The sequence below is a fragment of the Sceloporus undulatus genome, chromosome 2 (assembly GCF_019175285.1).
Source record: "Sceloporus undulatus isolate JIND9_A2432 ecotype Alabama chromosome 2, SceUnd_v1.1, whole genome shotgun sequence".
In the NCBI taxonomy this organism is placed as follows: Eukaryota; Metazoa; Chordata; class Lepidosauria; order Squamata; family Phrynosomatidae; genus Sceloporus; species Sceloporus undulatus.
Genome location: NC_056523.1, coordinates 289,788,075 through 289,815,573, shown reverse-complemented (window position 1 = coordinate 289,815,573; position 27,499 = coordinate 289,788,075). Strand labels below are relative to the sequence as shown.

At 41.5% G+C, this 27,499-nt stretch overlaps 2 protein-coding genes and 1 pseudogene across 2 annotated transcripts in view; 2 read left to right on the top strand and 1 right to left on the bottom strand.

Moving 5' to 3' along the window:
- The window catches only part of LOC121920665, a 1,182,487-nt pseudogene that overhangs the window by 16,920 nt on the left and 1,138,068 nt on the right, over positions 1–27,499 (top strand).
- On the top strand, positions 2,117–18,167 carry LOC121922514 (ribosome-releasing factor 2, mitochondrial-like). The gene is made up of 11 exons (XM_042452041.1): positions 2,117–2,134; positions 2,354–2,532; positions 3,042–3,182; positions 3,281–3,380; positions 3,832–4,021; positions 5,427–5,503; positions 6,828–6,966; positions 7,091–7,276; positions 15,100–15,215; positions 16,248–16,430; positions 17,270–18,167. The coding sequence occupies exons 1-11, from the start codon at positions 2,117–2,119 to the stop codon at positions 17,396–17,398; spliced, it is 1,458 nt and encodes a 485-aa protein (XP_042307975.1). The 3' UTR covers positions 17,399–18,167.
- Positions 17,875–27,499, bottom strand: part of HEXB (hexosaminidase subunit beta) — a 38,812-nt gene continuing 29,187 nt past the window's right edge. Inside the window, 6 exon segments of the mRNA XM_042448479.1 lie at positions 17,875–18,119; positions 19,811–19,915; positions 20,661–20,751; positions 21,263–21,437; positions 23,667–23,739; positions 25,503–25,589. Coding sequence (XP_042304413.1) covers positions 18,056–18,119; positions 19,811–19,915; positions 20,661–20,751; positions 21,263–21,437; positions 23,667–23,739; positions 25,503–25,589 — 595 coding nt within the window. The 3' untranslated portion in view covers positions 17,875–18,055.

Genomic DNA, 27,499 nt, shown 5'->3' with positions numbered 1-27,499 from the left:
TCATTCCACAAAAATTCCATGGGCAAAAAGGTGTCCGTTTCTACACTTTCTCGATGGATCAGGTCCTGCATATCCATGTGTTATACAGATTCTGCAAAGCCTCTTCCTGGAACTGTTTTCGCTCATTCTACGCGTAGTGCTTCAACCTCGGCGGCACTCTCCACTAATGCCTCTCTAGAAGAGATCTGCAGGGCAGCTACATGGTCCTCGACATCTACCTTTGTCCGACATTACCGCCTGGACTCCTTCCAGTCATCTGAGGCGGGTTTTGGAAGAAGGGTACTACAGGCTGTAATACCTCAGTAACTCAATCTCCTTCTACCCACCCTTATTTTTGGGGAGCTATGCCATATCCCATATATCAAGGATGCCTTCTCTCTGTCGCTGGAAAAATAAACATTGGCTTACCTGGTGAGATGTTTGTTTTAAGCGATGGAGACGAAGGCATCCTCCCCTCCCCCTGATTGGTCTTGATCTCCTGGCACCCAGCTTTTGAGGTCAACCATTAGTGTTTTTTCTCATCCCGTTGGACGTTTACAGTTTTTTGGTTACTGGGCCTTTTTTCAGATGCCCTAACATTTGGTTCTTAGTTGTTTGAGAATTCTTGTAAACTTTCCTTCTCTAGGCTGTTACATTAACTGAAGCTTGCTTTGGGGGTTAGTCCTATCCTGTGGACACGCCTCTAAAGTTTTGTCTACTTCCTGCCTGACCTAGAGCGAGCCACAGGGTCTAACCCATACATCAAGGATGCCTCCGTCTCCATCGCTTAAAACATACATCTCACCAGGTAAGCCAATGTTTATTATTGTTGGTTGCTAATGGCACTCCTCAGGGTGTGAGGGTCTGCACAAGAGGACTAATGTCTGCTTGATTAGTGCTCATTGTCTGCTGGGAAACCCCTGACCCTGGGAGATTTCTCATTTGCATTTGTCTTTATCTTGCTATCTTTCAGGACTGGTAGCCAAACCTTGTTTACTTTAAGGGATTCCTCTTTCCTGTTGAAATTGTCCAAGTGTTTGTGGATTTCAGTGGCTTCCCTGTCCATGCTGACATGGTAGTGGTTGGCATGGTCCAGAACTTCAGTGTTTTCAAACAGTATTTTATGCCCAGGATGGTTTGTGGCATGTTCTGCTACTGCTGATTTTTCTGGCTGGTCCAGTCTGCAGTGTCTCTCGTGTTCCTTGATTCTTGTTGGCACACTGCATTTGGTGGTCCCTATGTAGACTTGTCCGCAGCTGCATGGTATGTGGTAAACTCCTGCGGCTGTGAGAGGGTCTCTCTGGTCCTTGACTGAGTGAACAGAAAGAAACTCTGCTAGAACATGGCCTCATAGCCCAAAAACCCCACAAAAAACTATGGATGCCAGCCATAAAATACTGATCTATTTGGTGACAAGCCAGCTTTATAAACCCCTGGGTGGAGCAAAGGGAAGAGCTGTCCTGTGAACCCAAGACTTTGCCTACTCTGTGTATGTAACAGCAAACCATGGTTTGGAAATTCTGTGTCCCTCTAGGTGTTCTAGAACACCAGTTTGCATCAGCTCTTTTCACTTGGGCAAATGGTTGAGGGAGGAGGAGTAGCTCATTAATGACTTGAGAGCCACAGGTTTCCCAGCCTGGTGTTAAACTGTGGTTCAGACATTGGAATTGGGCTTTTCTGTTCAAGGCAATTGGCAATTCAGTCATTAAATCAAAAATTACAAGCAGAGTATAAAACCAAAAGGAAAACAACTGCAGAACAGTAGAAGGTGTAGCAGGAAATGCTTAAGGAACAAATAGTACAACTGTGAGGTCAGACATATAAAGTCAAAGCACTTTCAGGAAAACTTTCTCAGCCTTCTGAATGATTGAATACTGTTGGTTGGAAAGATGATGATGATAATGCCTCAAAGTTTGAAAGTGTCTTGTAGTCATTGAAATATACAAAAATAAGCACATAAAACAATGTATTTGTAGTTTTAAAGTACACCAGCTGCTCTCCAGAATAAGCAATATGAAGAATAAAACACTATTGAGTCATTCTATGTCTACAACAGTTTGAGAACAAAATGTGGCTCATGAGAAATATTGAAGATATTCTATATAGATCAAATAATAAGATACCAAGTAGAATCCTGATGCTTAAGTTAGAAAGTGTGAGTGTGTATCTATGTTTAGAGTGTGTGGGTGGGTGGGTGCATGCATGATTTGTAAAATCTGAGTTTTTAAAGAAATGGACTGTGGGATGTAAGGGACACATGTGACCAATAGAGAATTACATTTCAAGATATAATTGAAGGTTAATGTTTGCTCTGTATAAATCCTTACATCAAGCTGGTGGTTTACTTGCTCAGTTGAAACTTAACATATGGTAGATATCTATTAATAGTGTGAATCTTCTGCAGCTCCATTCTGCTGTACGGAGAGTAACGCTGGCTCAGAAAGCCGTGCCTGTGCTCTGTGGAAGTGCACTGAAAAATAAAGGTGTTCAGCCATTATTGGATGCGATCACCCAGTATCTGCCCGCTCCAGATGAATGCAGCTATGATTTTCTGTGAGTAAGAGAAGACTTTATTTATTTAAATGCAAAGTAGAAACAATTGATTAATAATTTAGACCAGAAATAAATTGTGGGCTGGGAAAGTGAGAGAGATCAGGATGGGGAAACATGCATTTTTTCTACTAAGAGGTTTTGTCAAATGAATGTCAAGTTAACAATCTGTAAGCTGCTCTGAGAGCCTTTGTGTCTGAAGAGCAAGGTATAAATATTCTAAATAAATAAATAAACTTGTTTCAGCCTAAACAATTGAGAATATATCATTTACTCTTTTATATTTATTGTTTTTATGTACAGCGCTGTGCAAATCTACAGCGCTATATAAATAATAATAATAATAATAATAATAATAATAATAATAATAATAATCACTATCCAGTGAACACTATCATAAGCATTTGAATTGTTTGTAAATATGATGTCTTGAATTACAGTACTTTATAGCCCACTAAATATGATGTGCTTTCCTTATGTAGAGCCATTCCTAAGTTTGTTTTCCTCCCCAGGGAATGGTATAAAGATGATTTGTGTGCTCTGGCATTTAAAGTTCTCCATGACAAGCAGCGTGGGCCATTAGTTTTTTTGCGTATTTACTCTGGCAAAATGAAGCCTCAGTCAGCTATCTTTAATATTAACAAGAACTGCACGTGAGTAAAAAGAAAATTGCACATGTGGAGGCATTACTGAACTTAACAGTCTAGGTTCCTCTATAGGAGTAAACTCTAAGTTGAGTTATCTGTTGTAGAGAAAGAATGAGTCGCCTGCTTCTGCCATTCGCAGATCAGCAAATAGAAATTTCTTCAGCAACAGCTGGCAACATTGTCCTTACTGTTGGCTTGAAACAGGTAAATAAAAAAGTGAATTTATTTAAAATTGTATCAAAATTAATTTGTAACATTTAACATAATTGCTGGTTGATTCCCATTTCCCTCTGGTAAACTGGCAACATTAATAATTTTATTGTATTAATGGCATTTTTTAAAAAATTTGATCTGTCAGAAAATTTCTCTGTGCTTGTAAAGAAAGCACAATATGAAATTTAGTTCTGTAGTAAATACATGGAACATCAAAGGGTTTTTTCCCTTTTAATTGTTTAATACAGTACTGGCAAATAAAAGCTATTAGAGTTTGATTGAAAACAAAGAACTTTTTTGTAATTATTATCATTCCCAATTGGCTTCCCTTTGAACTGTGAAAAGACAACCTTCAGTAATTAATTTTCATCATTAAAAAGGAATGAAAACAAACCTATTGTATGTTAACAATGCATTATATTACTCGCTCTTTGACATTTAGAGTGCCACTGGAGACACCATTGTTTCATCAAAAGCTTCTGCAGTGGCTGCTGCTCAACAGGCTGGACAAAATGTGGGGTCAAAGCACGGCCAAGTCGGTGAAGTGCAGAACCTTCTCTTGGCAGGCATTGAAGTTCCAGAGCCAGTCTTCTTTTGTACAATAGAGCCACCTTCTATAGCCAGGCAACCAGGTGCGAAGTAGTTACTGAAACAGCTGGTCCTGTATTCTTAATCACACTGTACTGAAGAAGTTGGGTTTTCTCCTTTTTAAGAAGGACAGAGTGTGATCAAGAAGATGGATGAGAAATGTCTCTTGTTCTAATTCAGTGGGGACTGAAAACTAATTACAAGGTATGGAGGATATAGTGAGTGTACTTTGCTACACTTTTAACTTTTAAACTATGGGCTGAAAAAAGCCTATTTAATTTTCTAGAGGAAAAATTCCAAATGGCAGTGAATTGTCTCCACACATCCAAAGATGAACATGCTTGGCAGTAGCTCTCTTGTTTTGCATGGCAGAAAAGTTGTTTGAGATTCAAAAGCAACTTAACATATCTTGAACCAATCTTAGGCCCAGAACACAAGGGCCAAATACGCCAGCTTCAGGCTGATCCAGGGGTGTGGTGCACAGATGACATATGTCCCTGGATCAGGCCAAAGTTGCACTGTGGCCACCTAAGGCGGCCCATGACCACAAAAAAAGTGCTCCTTGCAAGTGGCCTGTTAGGGACCGTGGTGTCTGGTCGAATGAGGAGCTACTGGGGTTGGAGCTGCTGGAGGCCACTCCAAGCTGCTGGTCTACTTGACCCTTTAGTTACTAATGCCTAAGTATGATCTCCTGGCCAGACTCTCTAAAGCTACCATAACAGCCAGCAGGTGGTTGAGCAATTGAGGACTGTTCTGCTGGCAGTCAGGACACACCATAATGACATTTCCAGTCCCTTCCCACCTGTGATCTGTTGTGTGATGAGGAATTGCAACAGGGATCCTGCTTTTGATGACTCAACCTCAGTCATGATGGAAAGGGGCTGAAAACATTACAGAATGAATCTCTTATCACTTGTACCAGCTACGTTTAGTTAAGGAGGAATTTGGGGGACATATATGATCATGGTAATAGTGCCATGATCATGAATCCATAGTATAACTGAATACAGAGCAGTTATTGATCTGTAACACTAGTTTACAAATCTGTAACTGTGATACTGGATGCCAGCCGTAATCTTTAAAAGGTGCCAGGAGAAAATCTCATTGTAGGAGCCTGTCTAAAATTTTTCTTTGGCTCCTGATCTTAATTTCATCCTTCATTTTTTAACTATTTGGTTTTCCTGGTGTGTATTGTGGCATGGAAGTCAGACACTGGGACTAATAAATTGATTCAGCAAAGCAGTTTTAACTGTAGTGTCAAAGGTTTGCTAATAAAATGCTGTTCATGTGCTTAGGTACTTGGGTGGGGGAGGGAGGAGGAATAATTTATTTATGACTTTTAGGGGCCACTTCTTTTTTTTTCTTCCTGTTTTTAATCTCTAGTTACTTGTATCTTCTGTAGATAAAATGTGCTCTTTACTTAATATAGTCATTTTTTTTTTACTCTAGATCTGGATAATGCCTTATCTTGTTTACAACGGGAGGATCCAAGTCTGAAAGTCAGGGTAGATGCTGACACTGGGCAAGTAAGGACTACTGTGTGCTTTAGGGAACTTTTCTTGCTATTTTATGTTCTGTGGATCATGCTTGTAATGACAATAGTTGCAGTAGCTGTTGAGCCCTCATGAGATTGTATATTCTACATTTTATATCTGAAGTGGGCTTAGAAACTTTTCTTGCAGGGGGAGTTTTTTCCTTAAGAAACTCTGGAACCATTAGTTTTCTAGAGGAGCAAAATATATGTAACATTACTTTCTGACACTCATAAAATTGTGATTCCACTGGTTTTGCACAGAAAGGCATAAGATTTAGATTAGTTTAAAATAAATTTTGATTTCTAATATTATCTTAGAAACAAATGTTACATTAGTACAGAGGTGGGCAAAGTGTGGCCAGCAAGCTGCGTGAGATCTCCCAGTGTTATTTTTGTGCCCCAAAATGATGTCTAGGAGGAGTGGGGGGGGGGGCATTTCCATCACATTTGGAGCTGCCTGGGACCACTAGGGGGTGAAAACAAAATTTTGTCAAGATCTGGAAAATGTTTCCCCCTGCTCTTCTGCAGTTTCTGGCTCTGAATCCAATAAATATACAAAGAAGCATGTAAAAGGCAGACAATTGAAACTTGGGGACTTTGTTTACAACTCTTCAGGACCAACTGTATCGTATCGTAAACTGCCCACTTTGTAAGCATAGTTCTAGAATCATAGAGTTGGAGGAGACCCCAAGGGTCATCCCTGCCATGCAGGAATGCACAAAGTGCTCAAGACAGATGACTATCCAGCCTCTGTTTAAAAACCTTCCAAGGAGGAGACTCCACCACACTCTGAGGTAGTACATTGCACTCTTACAATAGGAAGTTCTTTCTAATGTTGAGCTGAAATCTTTTCCTATAGCTTGAATCTATTGTTCCTTTTCCTAGTCTCTGGAACAACAGAAAACAAGCTTTCTCCATCCTCAGTACAACTTCAAATATTTAAACATGGCTATTATGTTGCCTCTTCTCTTCCTCTGGCTAAAAATACCCAGTTCACTACGCCACTTTTCATAGGGCATGGTTTCTAGACTTTTTACAATTTGGTAGACCTTCTCTGGTGGGTTTGAATTTGTCAACAAAATGCAACTCTGGAGTTCTAAAATGTTCCATCTGCCTTGATGAGGGTTAATACTTCTTATTTTCTGCTTGCAGTAATGAAATTCTCCTTATTTACTATATTAAATGAAAATAATTTCATGAACATATATATTCCTTATACCCAATCACTGCTATGGTTTGGAAGATAATAAAATAGGAGGCTTTGTGAAACAGTAATGGTATATTCTGTGCTTTTAACATTTTTATATATTTCCCAGACTATTCTTTGTGGAATGGGTGAATTGCACATTGAGATTATTCATGATCGAATCAAACGTGAATATGGCCTTGAAACCTATCTTGGACCCCTTCAGATAGCTTATCGAGAAACTATCCAAAACTCAGTTCGGGCAATAGGTAAAGTAACCAATGTGTCCTTGCTATTGATTGCATTCAAACTGACAATCAGATAATGCTTTAAAAGACAAGCTTTCTTAAGCAGGATGTTCAGTACGTTCCATGGTATTTCATTTTTATCCAGATGCACTGGATAGGACTATAGGAGAAAAACGACACCAGGTCACTATAGAACTGGGAGTGAGACCATGGATGGGAGAAATGTCAGCAACAGCACCAGTGATTGAATATGCTGAAAACATCTATGATTCACTTCAGTCAGAGCTTCGTGAAGCTATAGAAACTGGAATAAGTAACTCTTATCTTCAAGGTAAAAGTACCAATCAAATGTATATGTTGAATGTATTAAAATGGGGTTTTTAAAAAGTGTTACGTGAAAATATTGTTTGAATTCTTACAAATAGGAAATTAAACAAAGACATATGCATTAAAACAGGCATCAGCTCTGGTGTGGTGGTTTGAGTTTTGGATTAGGATTCAGGAGAAACAGTTCAAATCCTTGCATAGCTCTGGAAACCCACTTGGTGACCTTGGGCAAGTTACACTCTCTCAGCCTAAGAGGAAGAAAATAACAACCCCTCTGAACAATTCTTGTTCCAAAATCATGATGGGCTTGCTTTAGAGTCATTGTAAGTTTGAAATGGCTTGAAGGCACACAGCAGCAGCAACAACATTGCAGTCCTATGGGCAGCATCCTGTCTTCCTCAGTGCAGCTGCCATGCATGCTCTTAACATTTTCAGCTTTTTTTAATTTAGAAAGGCCCATCACATTCTGTATTGGGCATGGAGGTATTTTTGTCACATTTTCATCTCCCCAACATATTCTGGTCCGATTGTGAAACTGCACCCCATTTGTCTGGAAATATGGTGAAATGTGCTCCCACACCCCCTACAGACTGTGAGGAGACTTTTAAAGTTTTAAAAAACTGGAGTACTGAGGACAGTTGTCTGAAGTCTGCCAAAAGGCATGTGTGGTCTCTGGATTCTGAAAGTTTCCCTCTCCTACATTAAATTGATATGGCAATGTTGTCTAGAACCTGAGCTCTGCAGTTTGCTAACAACAGATATAGTCATAAATTGTTTTGTGAATAACAGCAATATTAGCAAAGTACATGCATGTATGGAAGCAGCAGGGGGGACACTTGAGAGGAGATATAACAGCCACAGTGATTTCTGAAGCAAGTTGATGAACTCCAGATTTTGGAAAATATTAATAGCCCTTATTGTCATTTTATCAGTAGCAATTTAGAACAATAGAGTGATCTATCTGCAGCAGGGAATAACATTTTATCTATACTGTGTAATATACAATATTGATTAAACAATGAAATTTTTTTTCAACATGCAATTTCAGCACCTTCTAAAAGCTTCAGCAAGGATGGCTGGAAACTTCAGATTTCAGGTTAGACAGAAACTCAGGCCAAGCGATCACAGATCACGGAACTTGACTCTAAAATGTAATTTGAATATAAGGCAAAAGGATATCACGTCTGCACTTATACATTCCCTTTTATTCTCCAGAGACTTCTAAAAAGTAGGGTGTATCATAAATGTTTTAAAATAACATTTTGTGACCAAGCTGTCCAGTCAAGATCTGATGATACAGTTAAAATATTCAGCATTATTGTATTCTAATTCTAGGTCATGAAGCAATTGTTAAAGCAATCCCCACAGCAATGTGTTAAGAAAGGTAGTTTTTTCATTCCAATGCAGTTCTTGAAAATGTATCTTGTATTTTCACTGCCGTCATGGAGCAGATATAGTGGACCAAACATAGAGGTGCATTTGTATGTGTTGCCAGCAAAGCATCGATCCCATTTCCTATTGATAGAGGTTTTGTATATTCCCAGATCATTAGAAAAATATTTTTCCTAATTGCCCAACATGACATCAAAACAAAACCCAGCAATTGTGCTCTTCTGCTGTGCTGAGTGCTGTTTGCCAGGTGTCCCCAGTTAACCTCCAGGCAACCGGAGTGTTCCAAGATGCCATCTGCACTCTTAATGGTATTAATGGTTGTTCCTCTGCCTCCCGTCTCTCCAGCAAGACATCCTTGCTGCCCATTTGCCTCCTTCCCTCCCTTCCTCCCCAGGTGGTTAATGGCTACAGCAGCAGCCCCATGCAGCTCAGCTGCTGCCCTAGTGGCTGGTTGATTTGGATGAAGTACAAGAGTCTCTAGAGAAAGTCTCTTGTGCTGCTTCAAAACAAGACTATGGCGCCTTACAGACGGGCCTAAGCGGTGCCGTTGTTGCGCCAGGAATATGCACGAGGGGCGGCGCTTCTGGATGCGCCTTGCCCCTTGCGCGTATTCTGTACGGCAAGATGGCGGCGCCCTATACAGACGGGCGCGGCCATCTTGACGTAACGGACGCACAGCGTCCGGATGTCTAAACTCGGAAGAGACGTCGCGAGTGTGCATTTTGGCACTTGCGACGTCTCTTCCGGGTTGCCGGAAGGAGCGCAATTTTCGCGCTCCTTTTTTACAGCGTGGGGGAGTCGCACGGTTTGGCTGGGCGGTCTGTAACGGGCCATAGACAGGTAAGATATTAACAGGATTCTGGCCTTGGACTGAATGAACTGTGGGCTGTTTTCTGAAGCAAATGAGAATTCTAGTTTGTTGAGGTTTAGGGATAGGGATGTAATTTGGGTTACATGCATAATTCTTTTAGTTGCTAATTCCAGTGAGAACTCCAACTTCCCCAACCCTGGGTAAGACTAACCTACTGACAACCAAGAATGTGTCTTTCCTGCTGCAGTGTCTTGGTTCACCAGCACAGGCCATTTCTTTGTCCAACGCATTACAAAACTGTACCTCGGTGGCAATAATGGTATTGGGGCATTTTGTTCTGGTTGTTTTGTTTGTAAAAAACCAACAAATTGAGCATGGCCATTAGCTGGAATTTGGGGGTTTACAACAGTTCAAATGATGCTACCACAGAATAGCTACATTTTAGGAATTCTGCTACAAGCAATAGATCTGGGAGACTAACTTCCTGTCCTTGTGTATGAAAGCTGATATAGATCAAGACTGGGTGACTGTGGACCCTCCAGATGTTTTTGTAATTTAACTCTTCAGTTCTTCCCCATTGGCTATGTTTGCTGCGGCTAGTGGAAGCTCTAAGTCAAAGAAATTTGGAGAACCTCAGTTGCTGGAACCCGATATAGAAGAAACCATAGGGTTGGATTGACCATTGATGCTGAAACTTCCTTTAAGTTGTATACCAGGAAATGCTTCATGGAAATGGCGAAGTAGATTCATGTGAAAAGACAAAGTTCAAAGAAAAAGAGAAACTGTTTTTGACAAAGACTGTTTTCTCTAGTTCAGCCCATAAATCCTCCTAGTACTGAGTAGTGAATCTGAAATTTTTTAAATAATAATAATAAAATATTTATTTATAGCCCGCCTTTCCAGAGATCAAGGCGGGTTACAAAAAGTGCCATTACAAGATAAAAACACAATAACACTGCAAAAATACATTAAAATAGCAAAACATCAAATACAATTAAACATTGTAACAATAACCAGCTAGCTTATGATGTACAACATCAATAACAGTGAGGGGGAAGAAGGGAAGCCATAAAAGGAGCAATTAGGGGAAAGCTTGTTGGAACAGGAAGGTTTTTAGCTCTTTCCTGAACCGGTCAAGGGAGGTGGCCGAGCGGAGCTCACCGGGAAGCGAGTTCCAGAGCTGAGAGGCCGAGACAGAAAAGGCTCTACGCGTTGTTGTGGCATATTTCGAGTCTGGAACTCTCAGCAGATGCTTCCTGGCCAATCTGAGTGTGCGGGGCGGATTATATTGGGAGAGGCGGTTCTCCAAGTACCCTGGGCCCAGGCCATTTAGGGCTTTATAGGTAATAACCAACACCTTGTATTGCGCTCGGAAGCGGATAGGCAACCAGTGTATTATATGTACCGGTATTATATGGGTGGCCCTGGAAGATCCAGTGACCAATCTAGCTGCTATATTTTGAACCAGCTGTAGCTTCCGAGAATGGTACAAGGGTTGCCCCATGTAGAGTGCATTACAGAAATCCAAACGAGAGGTTACCAGGGCATGTACCACCGTTTCAAGGTCCCTCCGGCCCAGGAAAGGTCACAGCTGGCGTATCAACCAAAGCTGATAACAGGTGCTCCGGACTGTTGCATCCACCTGAGATGTAAGGTGGAGCGACGAGTCCAGGAGCACCCCCAAACTGTGGACAGAGTCCTTCAAGGGGAGCGTGACCCAGTTCAGGACAGGTGGACAAACCTTCAATCCCGGACCGAGGGAACCTATCACGAGCACTTCCGTTTTCTCTGGATTCAAGCTGAGTCTGTTTTCCCTCATCCAGCCCATTACCGAGTGTAGACAGGCATTGAGAGGAGAGATGCCATCCCTGGTCACTGCATCAGTCGGAGACACAGAGAAATATATTTGGGTGTCATCAGCGTACTGTTAACACCGCGCCCCGTGTCTCCGGATAATCTCTCCCAGCGGTTTCATGTAAATGTTAAATAGCATGGGGGACAGAATGGCTCCCTGAGGGACACCAGATGTAAGTGCCCTCTTGTCGGAGCACACGTCCCCCAGCTGCACCATCTGGAATCTGCCCGAGAGGTAGGAACGGAACCACTGGAGCGCAGTGCCCCCGATACCTAATTCCCTCAGGCGTTCCAGAAGGATACCATGGTCAATGGTATCGAAAGCCGCTGAGATGTCCAAGAGCACTAACAGGGACACGCTACCCCTGTCCATGCCCAGACGGAGATCATCGACCAGGGCAACCATGGCAGTCAACTCCATAGCCCACCCGGAACCCGGTTTGAAATGGGTCCAGATAATCAGCATTGTCAAAGATGGATTGAAGCTGGATTGCAACTGCCCTCTTGATCACCTTCCCCAAAAAAGCCAATAGCGAAACAGGCCGATAATTATTATGCATCGGGGGTCTAGGGGGGGGCTTTTTAAACAGCGGTTTTACAATGGCCAATTTTAAGCTGGATGAAAATTGCCCTTCCCTAAATGATGTATTAATTATGTGGTGCAACAGGGTGTAACAACTGTTACAACCACACACCCCTGAGCCGCTAGCCACGAGGGACAGGGATCGAGAGAGCAAGTTGTCTTCCTAACGCTTCTAAGGATCTTGTCCACATCCTCAGTACTTACAGACTCAAAATGATCCAGTACAATTGAGTCCACGGAAGCTCTGGAGACCTCTACTCTGGTTTCTGAACTAATAATGGCGTCGAGATCAGCCCTTATCCGAGAGGTTTTATCCACGAAGAAGTTGTTAAATTTGTTGCAGCAGGCCTTGGATGGTTACAAAATAGGGTTCAGGGAGGAGGGTAGCTGAGTAAGCTCCCTCACTACCCTGAACAGCTCTGCCGGATGCGACTCTGCGGACGTGATACGTGCAGCATAGAACGAATTCTTTGCTGCGTCTATCGCCACTCCGTAGTCCTCCAAAAGAGAGTCCAGGAGTGCCTTGTCGGCTAAGTTCTGATGTGTCTGCCATTTGCGCTCTAGTCGTCGCAGGATCCGCTTCCTTGCCCGGAGATCTTCTGTATACCAGGGCTGCTTTTTGGAAGCAGGCCTGAGAGGACACTTGGGAGCGATGCTGTGTATAGCCCTGGAGAGATCAGTATCCCAGGTGGTAATCAGGGCATCAACAGAATCACCGTCAGATCCAACCATATACCCCTCTAGGGCTTCCTGGAACCTTTTGGGTTCCATCAGCCTTCGAGGGTGGACCATTCTAATAGGTCCACCACCCCCGGGGGGGGTCTAAGAAGATGCCTTGATATTAGCTTCAACCAGGAAATGGTCCGTCCATGACAAGGCGGAAATTTTAGTTACTTCCGCCCACGGAGTTTCCATGTCTGTACGAAAGACCATATCGAGAGTATTACCAGCAGAATGCGTTGGCCCCATTACCAATTGAGACAGGCCCATGGCAGTCATGGTATCCATGAACTCTCGAGCCGCACCAGATGGATTATAGCTGGCCGCGAAGGGGATGTTGAAGTCCCCCAGGACAAGAAGCCTGGGGGACTCCAACAGCAGCTCCGAGACCAGCTGTGCCAGCTCGGCCAAGGAGTCTGTTAGCGCATGGGGTGGCTGGTAGACCAACAGAATCCCCAAACTGTCTCTGGCTTTTAGGGTCAGGTAAATACACTCGATATAAGAGGTTTGACTAACATGGTTCCTAGTTAAGGGCAGGGTGTTCTTATGAATCAAGGCAACTCCCCCCCTCCCTCGCCCACCTAACCTGGTCTGGTCCTTAACTGAAAACCCAGCAGGAAGGGCCTGTGCCCACACAGCTTCTCCTTCAGGCCCAAGCCAGGTCTCAGTAATGCAAGCCAGGTCGCAGTTCTTATCTTCTAGAAGATTGTATATTATGTGGGTCTTCTTTTTCACGGACCTGGCATTGCACAGGAGCAGACAGGGTTTGTGGTACGGTTGGTCTGACCCTCAGGCCTCTTTGGTTAGGAAAGTGGATGGAAGGAGAGATAGATATTATACATCGATCCCGCCTTCTGCTGTAATGCCTTCCCACTTTCCTACCGCCATACCTCCCCCTGTCCCACACTACTCTGCCCTGGTGGCGCAGTGGTTAAATGCCTGTACTGCAGCCATTCACTCAAAACCACAAGGTTGCGAGTTCAAGACCAGCAAAAGGGCCCAAGCTCGACTCAGGCTTGCATCCTTCCGAGGTCGCTAAAATGAGTACCCAGACTGTTGGGGGCAAATTAGCTTACTTGCTAATTAGCTTACTTGCTGTTCACCGCTATGATCTTTGGAATAGCGGTATATAAATAAAACATATTATTATTATTATTATTATTACTCCAATAGGAGCCCCGCTCAAGCCAAAAGTGATATCCATCTCCTCCCCAACTTCAATATCCCCCGTACCCATAACCTCAATTTCCCCTCAAAGTACAAAGACAGCAGCCAAGAAATGACACAGTCAGTCATTTCCGCTGCTATAACGCTAGCAGGAGTTCGCCTCAATGCTTCCCCACCGGAACTGTACAGATGCGCAGTTGCGCAGTTGTGAAGATGTCAAAGTCCGTAGGCAGTTTTCTATGTAAAAGAGCTATAATCCATTCCGTGCTTCTCATAAAGGCATTTAAGACACTCAGCCAATAAAATGAAACCCATGTTAAACTGTTTCCACTGTTGTCACAAAACAGATTGGAATGTTCTGTACTATACTGAGTACTGAACTGTTTTCATGGGAAGAAAGGTAGCAAAACAAGATTTAAAAAAAAAAAACAATCCCAAAACCATGAGATAAGCAGTGAAAGGAAAAACAATTGAAACAAAACTTGGGATGAAGGAAGCATTCAAGAAATACTAGCACATGGTATAGCTGCCTAGAAAGAGTGTGCTCTGGGCAAAGGCAGGAAAGAAACTGAATCCTAAGTAGATCCTGCTAACCAATCTGTTTGAAGTGCTGTGATACTTCCTTATCCTTTTCTGGGTGTTGGTGGGAGAATTTGTGAAAAATGAACAAACTACACATGGTCACTAGCTGAAACATGGGACCATGAATAACCTGAGTATTACAGTTTCTCCCTGTATTTCTGAATACAGTTAGCTCTCCTTATCCACGGATTTTTTACTCACTAGTTCAAGCATCCGTGGCATCAAAATATATTTTTAAAAAGTATAAATTCCAAATAGCAAACCTTGATTTTCCATTTTATATAAGGAACACCATTTTGCTATACCATTATATTTAATGGGACTTGAGCATCCACAAATTTGTTATCCACAGGGGATCCTGGAACCAAACCTCCGAGGATAACAAGGACCCACTGTACTTCTAAAGCTGAGTTTGCTTTTTCCTCCAGTGTTTATTCTTGTGGTTTGTTACAGTAGCTCTTTTGGACACTCTCTCAAATTATGCTACTGAACAGTATGAAAGATCTGATTTTAGATAAGTTTTATTATGTAATAAATGGTCTTTGGCTGGTGAAGGGAGTATTTTGTGTGAACCTGCTGTAGTATTTTGTTGCTGCCTTAATTACAGTGTCAGTAAGAGTGAGGTGACTAGCTGAGCTCGAGATCCCTATCACATCTTCATTGAATAAGTTACTTCAGTACTGAAGTGCTAATGTATGGTTTGTATTTCATATTGTAGGACCACTTCTGGGGTTCCCAGTTCAAGATGTCATAGTGACGGTTCATGCAGTGGCTACAAATTCTGATGCATCGTTTACAATGGTTTCTGCTTGTGTTTCTCGTTGCATGCAAAAGGTATTAGTGAAATACTCTTTAGAAGGTCCTTTGTACTAACAAATTAAGTTTATTGCTCTATATTTCTGTTTGCTTTTTAACTTGGTGGTGGTGGGGGGGGGGAATAATATTTTTTGATAAATTTTTGATTTTTTTTATGCATATGGTTTGCTGTACGAAAGACGAAGTGGTTTACCAGTGCCACTTTCTGTGCAGTAATAACTAAACTTAGTATGTTGATGGGGTTTTATGTGTACCATGTATTACTAGAAAGACAAATACATGGGTTTTAGAGGTCAAGCTTCACTGGAAGCTGAAATGACTAAATTAGTATTATTGTACTTTGGACACATCATTAGAAAACAGGACTTGTTGGAAAAGACAATAATGATGTGGAACCATGAAGACACAGGAAAGGAAGACTGCATTAAAGGTGGATTGATTCAGTAAAGGAGGTTGTGGCTTTAAGCTTCCAAAAGCTAACTAGTGTGGTAAACAGATCTTTGGCAATCACTGACTGATAGGGCCACTGTAAGTCAAAATTGACTTGACATATAAAATGCGTGCGCACACACACACACAGAGCGCTAGCTGCTCACCCTCAGTGGACACAGTATGATGGTGGCCATCTTTTAGAATCTTTGCAGTCATAATTTTCAGTACTTTGTATTTGTTTTCCTTTTGTTGACATTCTGGTGTATGGTATGCTTGCTTTCAAAGATGGTTTTCCTTTTTGCAGGCACAAAAAAGCTAAGTTGTACAGCGGGACATTGGTAACTGTGGGGGATCTGTTTTGGACCTCAAGTCCCATTATCCTCAATGGTGGCGCATACACACAGTCATCCCGCCATTAGGGACAACGGGACTTCAAGTGAAGTCCCTTTGCCCCTAATGACAGTGCAACTGCATGCATGCGCTGCCACTGGAGACAATGGGGGCTTGCCATCCACGGATAGTGAGGCCACACTGTAATACAAACTTTTATATCTATCTGTCCTTCCATCCATCCACCTTCCTATTAAATCTGGTGCTCATTCTAATTTTGCTGGTTAGGCTTTAAAGAAAGCTGATAAACAAGTTCTGGAACCTCTCATGAACATGGAAGTAACAGTGGGTGAAGATCACCTTGGTGCAGTTCTTGCTGACCTTGCACAGAGAAGAGGCAGCATTCAGGAGATTCAGAGTCGCCAAGATAACAAAGTTGTGATTGCTTCTGTTCCACTAGCAGAAATGATGGTATGTGTTCAACTGTTGAAAGCTCATACTTTATGCTTATTTTGCATCTCATGTGAACAAGAGAGGACATGCTTATGCTACGAATAGAAATTTTTAACTATTGTGCCTTTAAGGTTAGAAAATGGCACAATAGTTAAGCATTAAGAAATCATAATTTCTGAACATAATTATTAGACAGTAGAAATTCCTAGCTCCATCACTGAAATTGAATGTCAGCTTGAGTTTTCAGTATAGAACTTGGCAGGTGAAGCACACTTAAGAATTCTGGGAAGCTACTCTATTCTACTTAGAAACCTCATCCATAGGAAGAGGCAGTTCCCAACTCATCTATGCTTCATAAACAGGAAGATAGTATGTGATCACCTGCAACATCAGTCTTCTTAGATAAGCACCATGTGTTCTTGTAGCAGCTCAGAACCAAAACCTTAGCTAAGCCTCTCTCCAAAGAGCAAAACTGCATTTCATCTAGCTGATCTCCAATATACAATATCATCACCTGATCCAGCCAGAATATTTCTTTCTCCAACTGACGCTCTTGTTGCATTATTAACTGTAGTAGCGATTATGAAAGAAGGTCAGAGAACTCCTGCTTGTTAAACCTGTTCATATTTATAGCTCCAGTATATGAAGGTCATTCTCCATCTTGCTTAGTACCATCCAATTTAACTAGTGGCTGCACTCTGAAAAGTAATATATCCTGCAGAATGACAGTATGTTTTGTCAATGAATTATGGCCCCTCCTCAGTGATTCAAAAGTACTTCATTGGTTTACAATTGTTGCCTTTAAATGAAAGTTCAACTTCATGTTCTGCTAACTTTATATTTTGGTTCTGTCCTAGGGATATTCAACACATTTGCGGTCCTTGACCTCAGGCACTGCCACATTTACATTGGAACTGGCGAGTTACCAAGCAATGAGTCTCCATGAACAAATGGCTCTACTTAACAAGAGAAGTGGGATGGCATAATGCTCTGGATGAACAAGGACTTGTTTTTATCTCTAGGAAGAAGCTGCCATGTGCTGATTTGCACGTGGTCAAAACTGCAAATCTGTTGTCATGGTTGGTGGATGTGTTTTCAGGTGCATAGTTGTTCCCATTTTGTAAAACATGTGCCAGCTCTTAAGTGTTGTGATGAAGACAGAGTATTCCATTACTGGAATAAAATCAAAAACATAACTAGCAAACACTTTTTCACCCACCTAGTGTTTTACTTCATGTAGATTTATCCTGGAATTGTTTTTTGGCTTTTCTATATGGGACAAGCCCCCTTTTCTCCCTGTATTGATGTGGTATCAGATTAGAATATAACTAGCCAGATCAGAAGAGAGTTGATATGTTTCTAATTTGCCATACTTCAGGCTTAGAAAAAAAGGTTTTCCATTTTTTATTGAAAGGAAAATGATTGCCCTGGCTCATTGGACAGCCAATAAAAACCCTATTGATTTTAATTTCTCTAAAACCCCAAGAACATTTATTTTGAAACATTTAAAAGGAAAGAAAGTTGTCTACATGTGGAATTCCAGAATTTCAAAATTACAATGTTTCAGTGCAACTATTTAACAGGGAAAGTGGCAGGTTTTCCTCCCAGAAAGGCACATTGAGTATCCTTCTGTCCTAGGATTGTTACAAGTCTCTCATTTCATGGCTGCAATATCCAACAAACAAAGGCTGTGCTTCTATTCCACGCCTGTGGAGAAAAATGTGAATGAATCCATATTAAATATTTCATATCATACTAGCAATTGCTTATTAATCTTACTAAACTGTTTATTGAAGATGAAGCAGCTTTGCTTCTAGACATCTGATTTTAAAATAACAATGAAAAGAACTACATACGTCTTTTTTACTTTAGTCTTGTCTGGCACTTGACTTATCTCTAACTTATACCAGGTTGCACTTTTTTTTAAAAAAAGGAAATTTTAAGAAGGGATGTGAATGGCTTATTTATATCTCTGTATAATCTCAACAAATACTGTTCCTGAGCCATTAAAAACCATGAAGTATAAAAATAAAACAGACACAAAATCTCACAAGATTAGAATAAACTAATATCAGCATACATTCTGCAACAGAAAACAATAGTGCAAAAAAACCTTTGGCACTAGGAACTTCTTTGTGAGGGACTTCCTACATTGAGACTTCATTGCTGAAAAGGCCTTGTCCCTCAGAGAAAGGACTCCTAGGTATATATTACTGTCTTTCACAGTAAGCTGAATAAAAACATGCATGTGTTTTATTACATTTTCTTTGCTGGTATTTAGGTCCCAACAAAGAGATATTCATCCAAAAAGTGCTTCCTTTGTGCCAGAATGAGTATGAATAATAAGGGAGGGTTGACCAGATGAACAGGCCTGAGACTACCCAACCAGTCAAAGCACCCAGGCTATTACATCTAAAACTCAGCTAATCTTTCAAACTACATGGATGCTACTGGGAGAGGAGGGGAGCTGATCATTTGTACTTTGCTTTGGTAACTGAATTTCTTTCAATAGTTCAGATATTATTATTAATATTATTATTTAGGCTTGGGTTGGGAAAAGGCAGTTAATTTAAATTAAGCAGACAGATTAAACTGTGGGATATACTCAGAATGTTAACTGGTTTTTCTACTGCAATAGTGAGACTATGATTAGCATCCTGTTGGTGATGTATAATGGTATGTTAGATGTACACCACTGTACACCACTGTGATTACTTCAGTAGAATGGCAGAGTGGAAGAAGTGAAAATAGGTTAATCGTTTTGATTTCTACAAGATGCGTCCTCAGAGAAAATATGACAAATCAACCACAGCTGACTATGCTCTTGCTAGATCTTTTGATTTCAAAAACAACAAAAAATGTAATATTTTTTTCCCTTACAAGGCCCAGTGCTACAAGGGGTTGTGTAGGTTTGCAATAAATGTAAAACTGGGTGCAAGCCTGATTGTATTTTAGGCTGCTTGTGGATATGCTTTCTCTCAGTCCCACCACTCTCACAGGAATGTTTGGTGAGGACACAGGAGAGAGCCTTCCCGATTGCTGCATGGGAAATTAGGCAGTCTCCCTTCCTGCGTTCCTTCCATCAGCAGGCATTTTTATTTGAACAGGCATTTTGGCTAACTGTCTATGCACTGCAGTCTTTTATTTGGGTGTCTGTGCTGTACTATTGTTATGATAATTATGCCAATATTCTGGATCAGCAATTCAGTTAAATAGCCTCTCTTGGCCTGACCCCCCCCCCCCCAAACTGCATATATACATAATTTACCTGTGCTCTGATTAATATAAATTACTTAGTACAAACCTTTTCATGTCTACTCCAAAAAAAGGCCTGCTGAGCTGAATGGGACTTATTCAAAGTAAGTTAGTACAGGATTGCAGCCAGCCTAGTTTCTTACCTGAGCATGCGACAACGATGTTCATTAAGTCTGCTATAAGCATCTGAAACATCTGTTACATTTTTACTGCTCCACAGTCTCTCTCCAATAGCAGATGCCCGAGGCCTGGAGTTATAATGGATGAAATACCTTGAATTACTATTCTTTTTTAAATTGTCAGAATAATTGGGCTTACAGCATTTACAACACGAATTTTTTAATTTTTGTACTCAGCTACTAAAACTGAGCCTGTGGCCTTGCGTGAAACACAGTGACTCACCAAAAACAAAGCGGACTGCATGTAGCATACAGACTGGATTTTCCCTACCTCTGGACTACTTAGAATTTCATATTCTAAATTAAACTGTTGGTTCTGAACAGAATAAATCTATGGCTGGCATTATAGTAGAAACATCCGCATGGATAAGTTTCTTTTAGGAAAAGAAAGTGCAAAGAAATGGTTTTAGAAGCTGTAGAGAAAGTTGGGTAGTATTTGGTGGACCTTGGACCTACTGTGCTGCACTGAACTATTACAGGATTGCAGCCAATGGGAACTTGGTATGCCAATACTAAGTTGCATTAATCTAGTGGCTCTGCTGTAGTTGGGACTAACAAACACCTAGTTGCAATATGGTCACCAATAGGTAGGGTGCCAGCCAGGTAGTTTCTTTATAGCTTGTAATCTTACAAAAAATACTTCTTTTCAAACTTTCAAACAGAATAAAGAAGGAAAGAAAAATCCTTTAAAAAATTAAATACTTAAACCTGAATGGAAGTCTTTGTGGGTTACGATCAGACATTATTAGCATTAGTAAATTTTAATCAGAACCATTATATTTGTAGTGGGGAAAAAGTAGTGAGATAAATATACCAGAGTCTAGACATGAAGTTAGTTACATCCACATATTCTCCCCAAAGGCAGGCTTCTCCACCAACAACCAGGTCTTTCTGAGTCTTGCATCCTGTGTTTAATAAAAGGAAAACAACAATAACCTCTTTTCATATTCTAAATATAACTTATCTGATGCTTCTGTTCCATTATGCATCATGGATAAAAAGCTCAACCGGGGTGAGTCATAACTGGGGTGAGTCTGATCACTATCAACAAGAAGAAACAACAAACACCTAAGTAATCAGGCAAGAGTTGTTGCTTTGATTTCATATTATTCCTAGAATCACAAATATGATTCTCTTAATTCAGGAACAGAACTTAATAAGAAAAATTTCCTGCAATCAGTTGTTCCACAGAAGCAGTTTGTCTTACGTCGTTACGGTAGACAAGAATGGGATCTTCACTGAAAAACTGGAGATTTAATATGGGTGAAAGAATACAGGTGCACACTGTTAATTTAAACATAAAGGCTGAGCAGCAAGTATATGCAATGCTTTCAGTGCAACCAATGGGACTTTTAAATGGACAATTTTGATTGGATTAAGCACATAAAAATTGATAATTGCAAGACTGCAACAAACCCAGGAAGTTCAGTGGTTCTACACTGTAGTATCTCTTCCAGTCCTGACCGTAACTAATGATGTCTAGATACCAAGGTGCTGCCAGAATTGCAGGATGCCCCTCTTTTGTTACTTTTCTCAGTTCTTCTTGATACATTCTTGGCATCCACACTTCAACTACTGTGTCTGGCTGTAGCTGAAAGAAAGAAAAAGTTTGTTAGAATGCAGAAAATCCACCCGACACAAGATCTATTTTCCTCCCTACATCTCTTCCGATGCATATTGTAAGCAAACAGATGACATATCAAGCTGTTACACACATATGACTCTAGGTACCTCTAATTGCCCCTCCTTGCACAATATAAGTTTCTCATGTTCTATAAGTCAAGTAACCTGAATTGGGTAGGGACATATGGGAATATCAGAAATTCATGCTAACTATTTCCCACTATTCACATGCACAGTGAGAATGAGAAACCAATGCCAACTCTGCTGAGTCTCATGAGGATTCCTCAACAGACTGAAACTAAATTCCCTGGGAAGAATTACCCAATTATCCAATCACAAAAGATTTGTTTAAGTTCAAGCTAGTATCATTCCCTCTATTAGCTATGTCCAGGACACTGTGATTCTGTCTGTAATGTTCAGACCTGCGTGCTGATTTTTATGATGACAATTTTTCAATTATGGAACTGGATCCATCAGTGGAATCAGGAGGGAAAAAAGATTTTCCTCCCTATCTCATGCATACCCAAAATATAGGGAGTGGGAAGGGAAGTGCATGTCAGGGAAGAGAAGGAGAAAGTCCACCTGCACCATGTTGAATGCTGCCCTCCACACTTTAGAAGTTGCTTTGAAAACAGCTACACGTAGTTGTTACCTTGCTGGTAACAGCTACATGTAGATGCAGTTTTTAAAATTCACAAGAGAAGAAACAGGTTTTTAAAAATGAGAATGTGGCTGCATTCCTTTAGGCTTGAAATAGACACAGCCAGAACTTAGAACAGGAAAAGTAACCTGTTGTGTCAGTTGGGGTGTTTTTAAAAACAAATAAACCTAGGACTCATAACTGTGTTGCGAGTGTAAAAGTAGTTTGTTTCTCTGCTTAGAGCAGGGATGGGGAAACCTTGGGCCACTAGTGACCTCTGAATCCTACATTTACCCCACCAGTCCACTGACCCTCCAATTATGTTTGTAAAAGTTTCAGTGTGATTTTTGCCTGTAAACATCCAAAATCACAGAAAAACTGTGCAGTCTATCCTCCTACATTTCCCAGAAACACCCTCCCCATGCCTACTTTTAGGGCAACATACTGTTGTGGATGATAAGCTTTAAAAGGTTCTGACAGAATAGAGTAAGACAGATTTAGTTAAAAATTCAGATTTATTCAGAGTCAGCTGTCCCCAGTGGAATTCTCATTCCAACAAAACTGAGGCCTTGAGCCAAAGAAAATGGCTACCTTTATAGGAAAACAAACAAAGAAAATTCATCTTCATCACATCATTGGGCATTTCACACTCTAAACATATACATTTTCAACAATCATAGAACAGATACATGAATACATTTAAATATACTTTAAAATACCTTTTGGCTACACCCCATTGTCCCTTATCAGCTATGTTAGCACTCAGACGCCCTTCTGCCAGTGAAATTACATTCTCTATCAGTCTTTTACTAAGGCTCTTTGTTCTCTTTAGGCGCCTGGACGAATGCTTCACCTTGAATATCTTCACATCTGCCCCCTTTCTGCATTCCACTCTTCTAGAAGCCTCTATTCTAAACTGCTTGTACTTTGGTTCACTCTCATATTTTATTCCATCTATTTATATATATTGACTCTTGCATATTACCAAACATTGATATTTGGGTTTGTCCACCTCAATACTATGCAAAAGTGCCAACTGGAAGTGATACAATGTCACTTCTGGTGCACTTGGATATATGGGGTGCAGTCCCTGGCACTGTGGTGTATGTGTAATATTGGCCCACCCTTTGTATACTTGCCCACCTGGCCTAGAAAGACTTACCATGACTTGTAAACAAATCCATCAAGCTATCCAACAACTAAGCATGTTGTCCCCTTCTGCCTTAAGAGTTTCTCCCCTGGGAGCCTAATGGGGTTGCAGTTGATCTCTATTTATTCTGATTTTAAACAAACCCCAAGTTCTGTGTGTCTTGCATGGTTTCTTTGCAGCCCAAAACAGTGTAATGGGAAGCATCCTTGAAGGGCTATCATATAATTTTTAGAGAACTCACTAGCTTCCAGACTCTGCATAGAATAATGATGTTATGGATCAGATTTTGTGGACAAAGTACACTCGCTTTTTATACATGTAGATAGCTCTACGTGTCTTTTTAATAGATCTGGCACAAGAAAATGCTTTCTAAGTTATTACAGAATGTAACATTTCTTAGATCTTACCTGCACTCCATTATCAAAGACTTCCTGCCAGACTATGGATTTCTTTTTAAAAGAAGACATCATGTCCAATATTCTAGAATAAAGGAGTCATAAAAATGTTATATCCCTATCATTCATTTTTCACATTTATAATCCCATATTTTAGTAAGACTGGATCCTGAAGAAGCTTAAAGCAATAAACGAGATATGGGAAAGATATTAAAGATACACTGAGAGGACACAAAATATGGTCTCTTCTGGTCAATGACAGCTGTTCATGCTATCCATGCCCCTTCCTGCAGAGGGAAGGTTTGGGATCGGGCTAGCTAATAGTTAAGGTGCTAAACTACAGAAGTACTCTTTTTATTGTTACACTATTTCCTGCACATGAATAAGTACTTAACTTCTATTTTAAGAATAGCAAGTTGCTAATACTCTTTGGTTACCACACCAACATGAACACAGCAATTTTACCTGATTTTGAAAGCTAAACAGGTACAGCCTGGTTAATATTTGGATAGATGAGTACAAGGTAATACTAAGTATCTCTGGGTAGGGCTAGGAAAAAATGCGGTCCAAAAACCAGGAGAAAGTTGACAATACAGTGGTACCCCGGGATACGAATTGATCGCGTTACGAAATTTCCGGGGTACGAAAAAGTTAGCTTGGAAAAAACTGTTCCGGGTAATGAAAGATTTTTCGGGTTATGAAATTTTTTTCGGTGTGTTTCGGCGCTTTTTGGCACGAAATTTAAAAGCGAAGCGCGGCTAGCGGCTTTCCAGCATTAGCGGAAAGCCTTTTTTCGGGTTGCGAAATCTTTCGTGTTACGAACGGCGCCGCGGAACGAATTAAATTCGTAACCCGGGGTACCACTGTACTGGGCTAGATGAACCAATGGTCTCACTCAGTAGAAGACAGGTTCCTGTGACATTCTCCTCCCCAAGCTGTCAATCATATCTCATTCTGCATTACTGAACTACAGGGGTACCCCGGGTTACGAAATTAATTCGTTCCGCCGCCGCTTTCGTAACCCGAAAATCTTCGTAAGGCGAAAAAGCCATAGGCGCTAATGGGGAAAAGCCGCGATTTCGTGCGAAATAGCGCCGAAAAGCACCAAAAAATTTTGTAAGCCCGGAAATACCTTCATAACCCGCGAACAGTTTTTTTTTCATGGATTTTGTTCGTACACCCGGAATTTCGTATGCGCGGTGCGCATTCGGATCCCAGGGTACCACTGTACTTACTGCATACTTCCTTCTTCAGTGTTTACCTACTTATTTACAGCTTAAGAAGGGGAATTTTCTCATATGTTTCACTTTTTGAACACAAGACTGGTAGATGATTTAATGAATATCACTGCTTTTCCAGCCAAAGATGTTGAATATCATCTTTTCCAAAAGATGTTATACAAACCAAAATTATCATCATCATCATCATCATCATCATCATCATCATCATCATCATCATCATCATCATCATCATCATCCGAAATATGATGTTATACAAACCAAAATTATCATCATCATCATCATCACCATCATCCAAAAATATTAACTGATTTATCTGACTTTCATGTCGCATGATCTGGATCTGCAAAGAAAACTAATTCCAAATTCCATATTAGACTGTAATTTTGTTTGTGCTAAGAACAGACTGAGCTTTTTTATGGTACTGAGAAAGCATTTACATCATGCTTGTTAATTTCAAGTCAAATACCCCCTGAGCCTACCCTGACAAAATATATTGCTGATGACAGTACTGTGGACATTTGAAGTAGATAGCAACAACACAGTAAGTACACAAAGGAGAAAACTGAAAGGATAAGTAGACTTACGGTACTCAAAAGAAGAAACTCACTTCTCAATATAATAGGATTCCAGTTTAGAATAACTATACCAAAACCCTTGTTTCTTCATGAACTCTGTCACATCAGGATTGGACTTCCTATGAAGAGAAAGAAACAAAGTTGTATTTCTTACTAAGGCCCACCACATGGTAGAGAAGGACAGGTTGCTCACCTGTAACTGTGTTTCTTCGAGTGGTCATCTGCGAATTCACACAAATGGGTTATTTCTGCGCATGCGCAGCAAACTCGGAAACTTCTAGAATCTCTGGGCAGAAAGTCATGTAACTTTCTCCAGCCTCTTTGCAACTTTTTGGCGGTAGCCCCGCCCATCCCGTATATAAGGCCCCTGGTGGCCCGCTCCTCTTCAGTTCCTTCATTCCTTCAAAAGCTGCTTCATGCCTGGCCCTGGCGTCCAGCCTATAGTGCTTAATAAATGTCAATGGTTGGGACCAGACAGCAGCTTTGCATACATCCTTGAGTGAGATCCCTGTCAAAAAGGCTGAGGATGCTGCTACCGCCCTTGTTGCGTGGGCTCTAACCCGGCCTGGTAAGGGCTTACCCGTCAGTTCGTAGCAGAGGCGGATGATGTTGGCCACCCATTTAGAGAACCTCTGTGGTGAAACCGGCAGCCCTTTCTTGGCTTTGGAGTAACACACAAACAGTCTCTCCGAACGCCTGGAAGCAGATGTTCTGTCCAAATAGAACGCCAGTGCCCTGCGGACATCCAGGGCATGGAGCTGGCGCTCAGAGTCTGTGGTCGGATTAGGAGCCAGAGTCGGCAAAACAATGTCGTGGTTCATGTGAAAAGCAGACACTACCTTTGGTAAAAAGGTAATGTCTGTACGGAGAACCACCTTGTCCTTGTGGAAATGGAGAAATGGTTGGTCCATTCAAAGAGCTCACAGTTCACCAGCCCGGCGGGCTGATGTGATAGCTACCAAAAAGGCTATCTTCCAAGTTAGGAGTCTCAAGTCCGTGGTAGCTAGTGGTTCAAAGGGCTTAGAGACTAGTCGAGCCAGAACAGTGTCCAGACTCCACTGCGGCGGAGGGTCCAGGACCGGTGGCTGCAAGTTATTAAATCCCTTAAGGAACCTCTTTATGAGAGGGTCTCTAAATAAGGAGGGCTTGTCCCGAAACACATAGTGGGAAGAGATGGCAGACAGGTAGTACTTAATAGAACTCAATGAGAGACCTGCCCCAGTCAGTGTCATAAGGAAGTCCAAGACTATGGGGATGGAAACACGGGATGGTGGGATCTCCCTGGTTTGTAGAAAGGCCAGGAACTTGTCCCATTTGTATGCATACGACCTCTGGGTAGACGGTCTCTGAGCTGCCCTAATTATATCTTGTACGCCTGGCGGAAGCGAAGTCAGGATTGAATCCTCCATGCCACCAATGGGAGAGAATGCATCTCTGGATGGTGAACTTGTCCGTCGTGGAGGGAAAGTAAATCGGTCCGGTGCTTTAAGTGAAGATAATCTCGGGCTCGTTGTAGCAGAGGGACAAACCATGGCTGTCTGGGCCACCACAGGGTGATCAGGATCGCATCCGTGGAGTCCATCCACATCTTTGCCAATACTCTGGTGACCAGTGGAAAGGGGGGAAACGCGTAGAGGAAGCAGTTCGTCCATTGAAATTGGAAGGCGTTTCCCAGAGAGCCGGGTGCACGAACCCGTGAGCAGTACTTTTTTAGTTGGGCATTGTTGGGGGAAGCGAATAGATCCACCGTCGGCGTGCCCCACCATTGGAAGAGGAAGGCGACTACCTCTGGGTGTAGCCTCCATTCGTGGCATGTCATCTGGGATCTGCTCAGTTGATCCGCTAGGTCGTTGTCGTCCCCTGGGAGATGGATGCACTGAAGCAGGATGCTGTGTTGAATACACCATTCCCAGATTCGAAGTGTGATGTCTAGGAGAGTCCTTGATCTCGTACCTCCCTGTTTGTTGAGGTAGTACATGGTCGTGGTGTTGTCCGTTAAGAGGAGTACCACCTTGCCAGAGAGTAGACT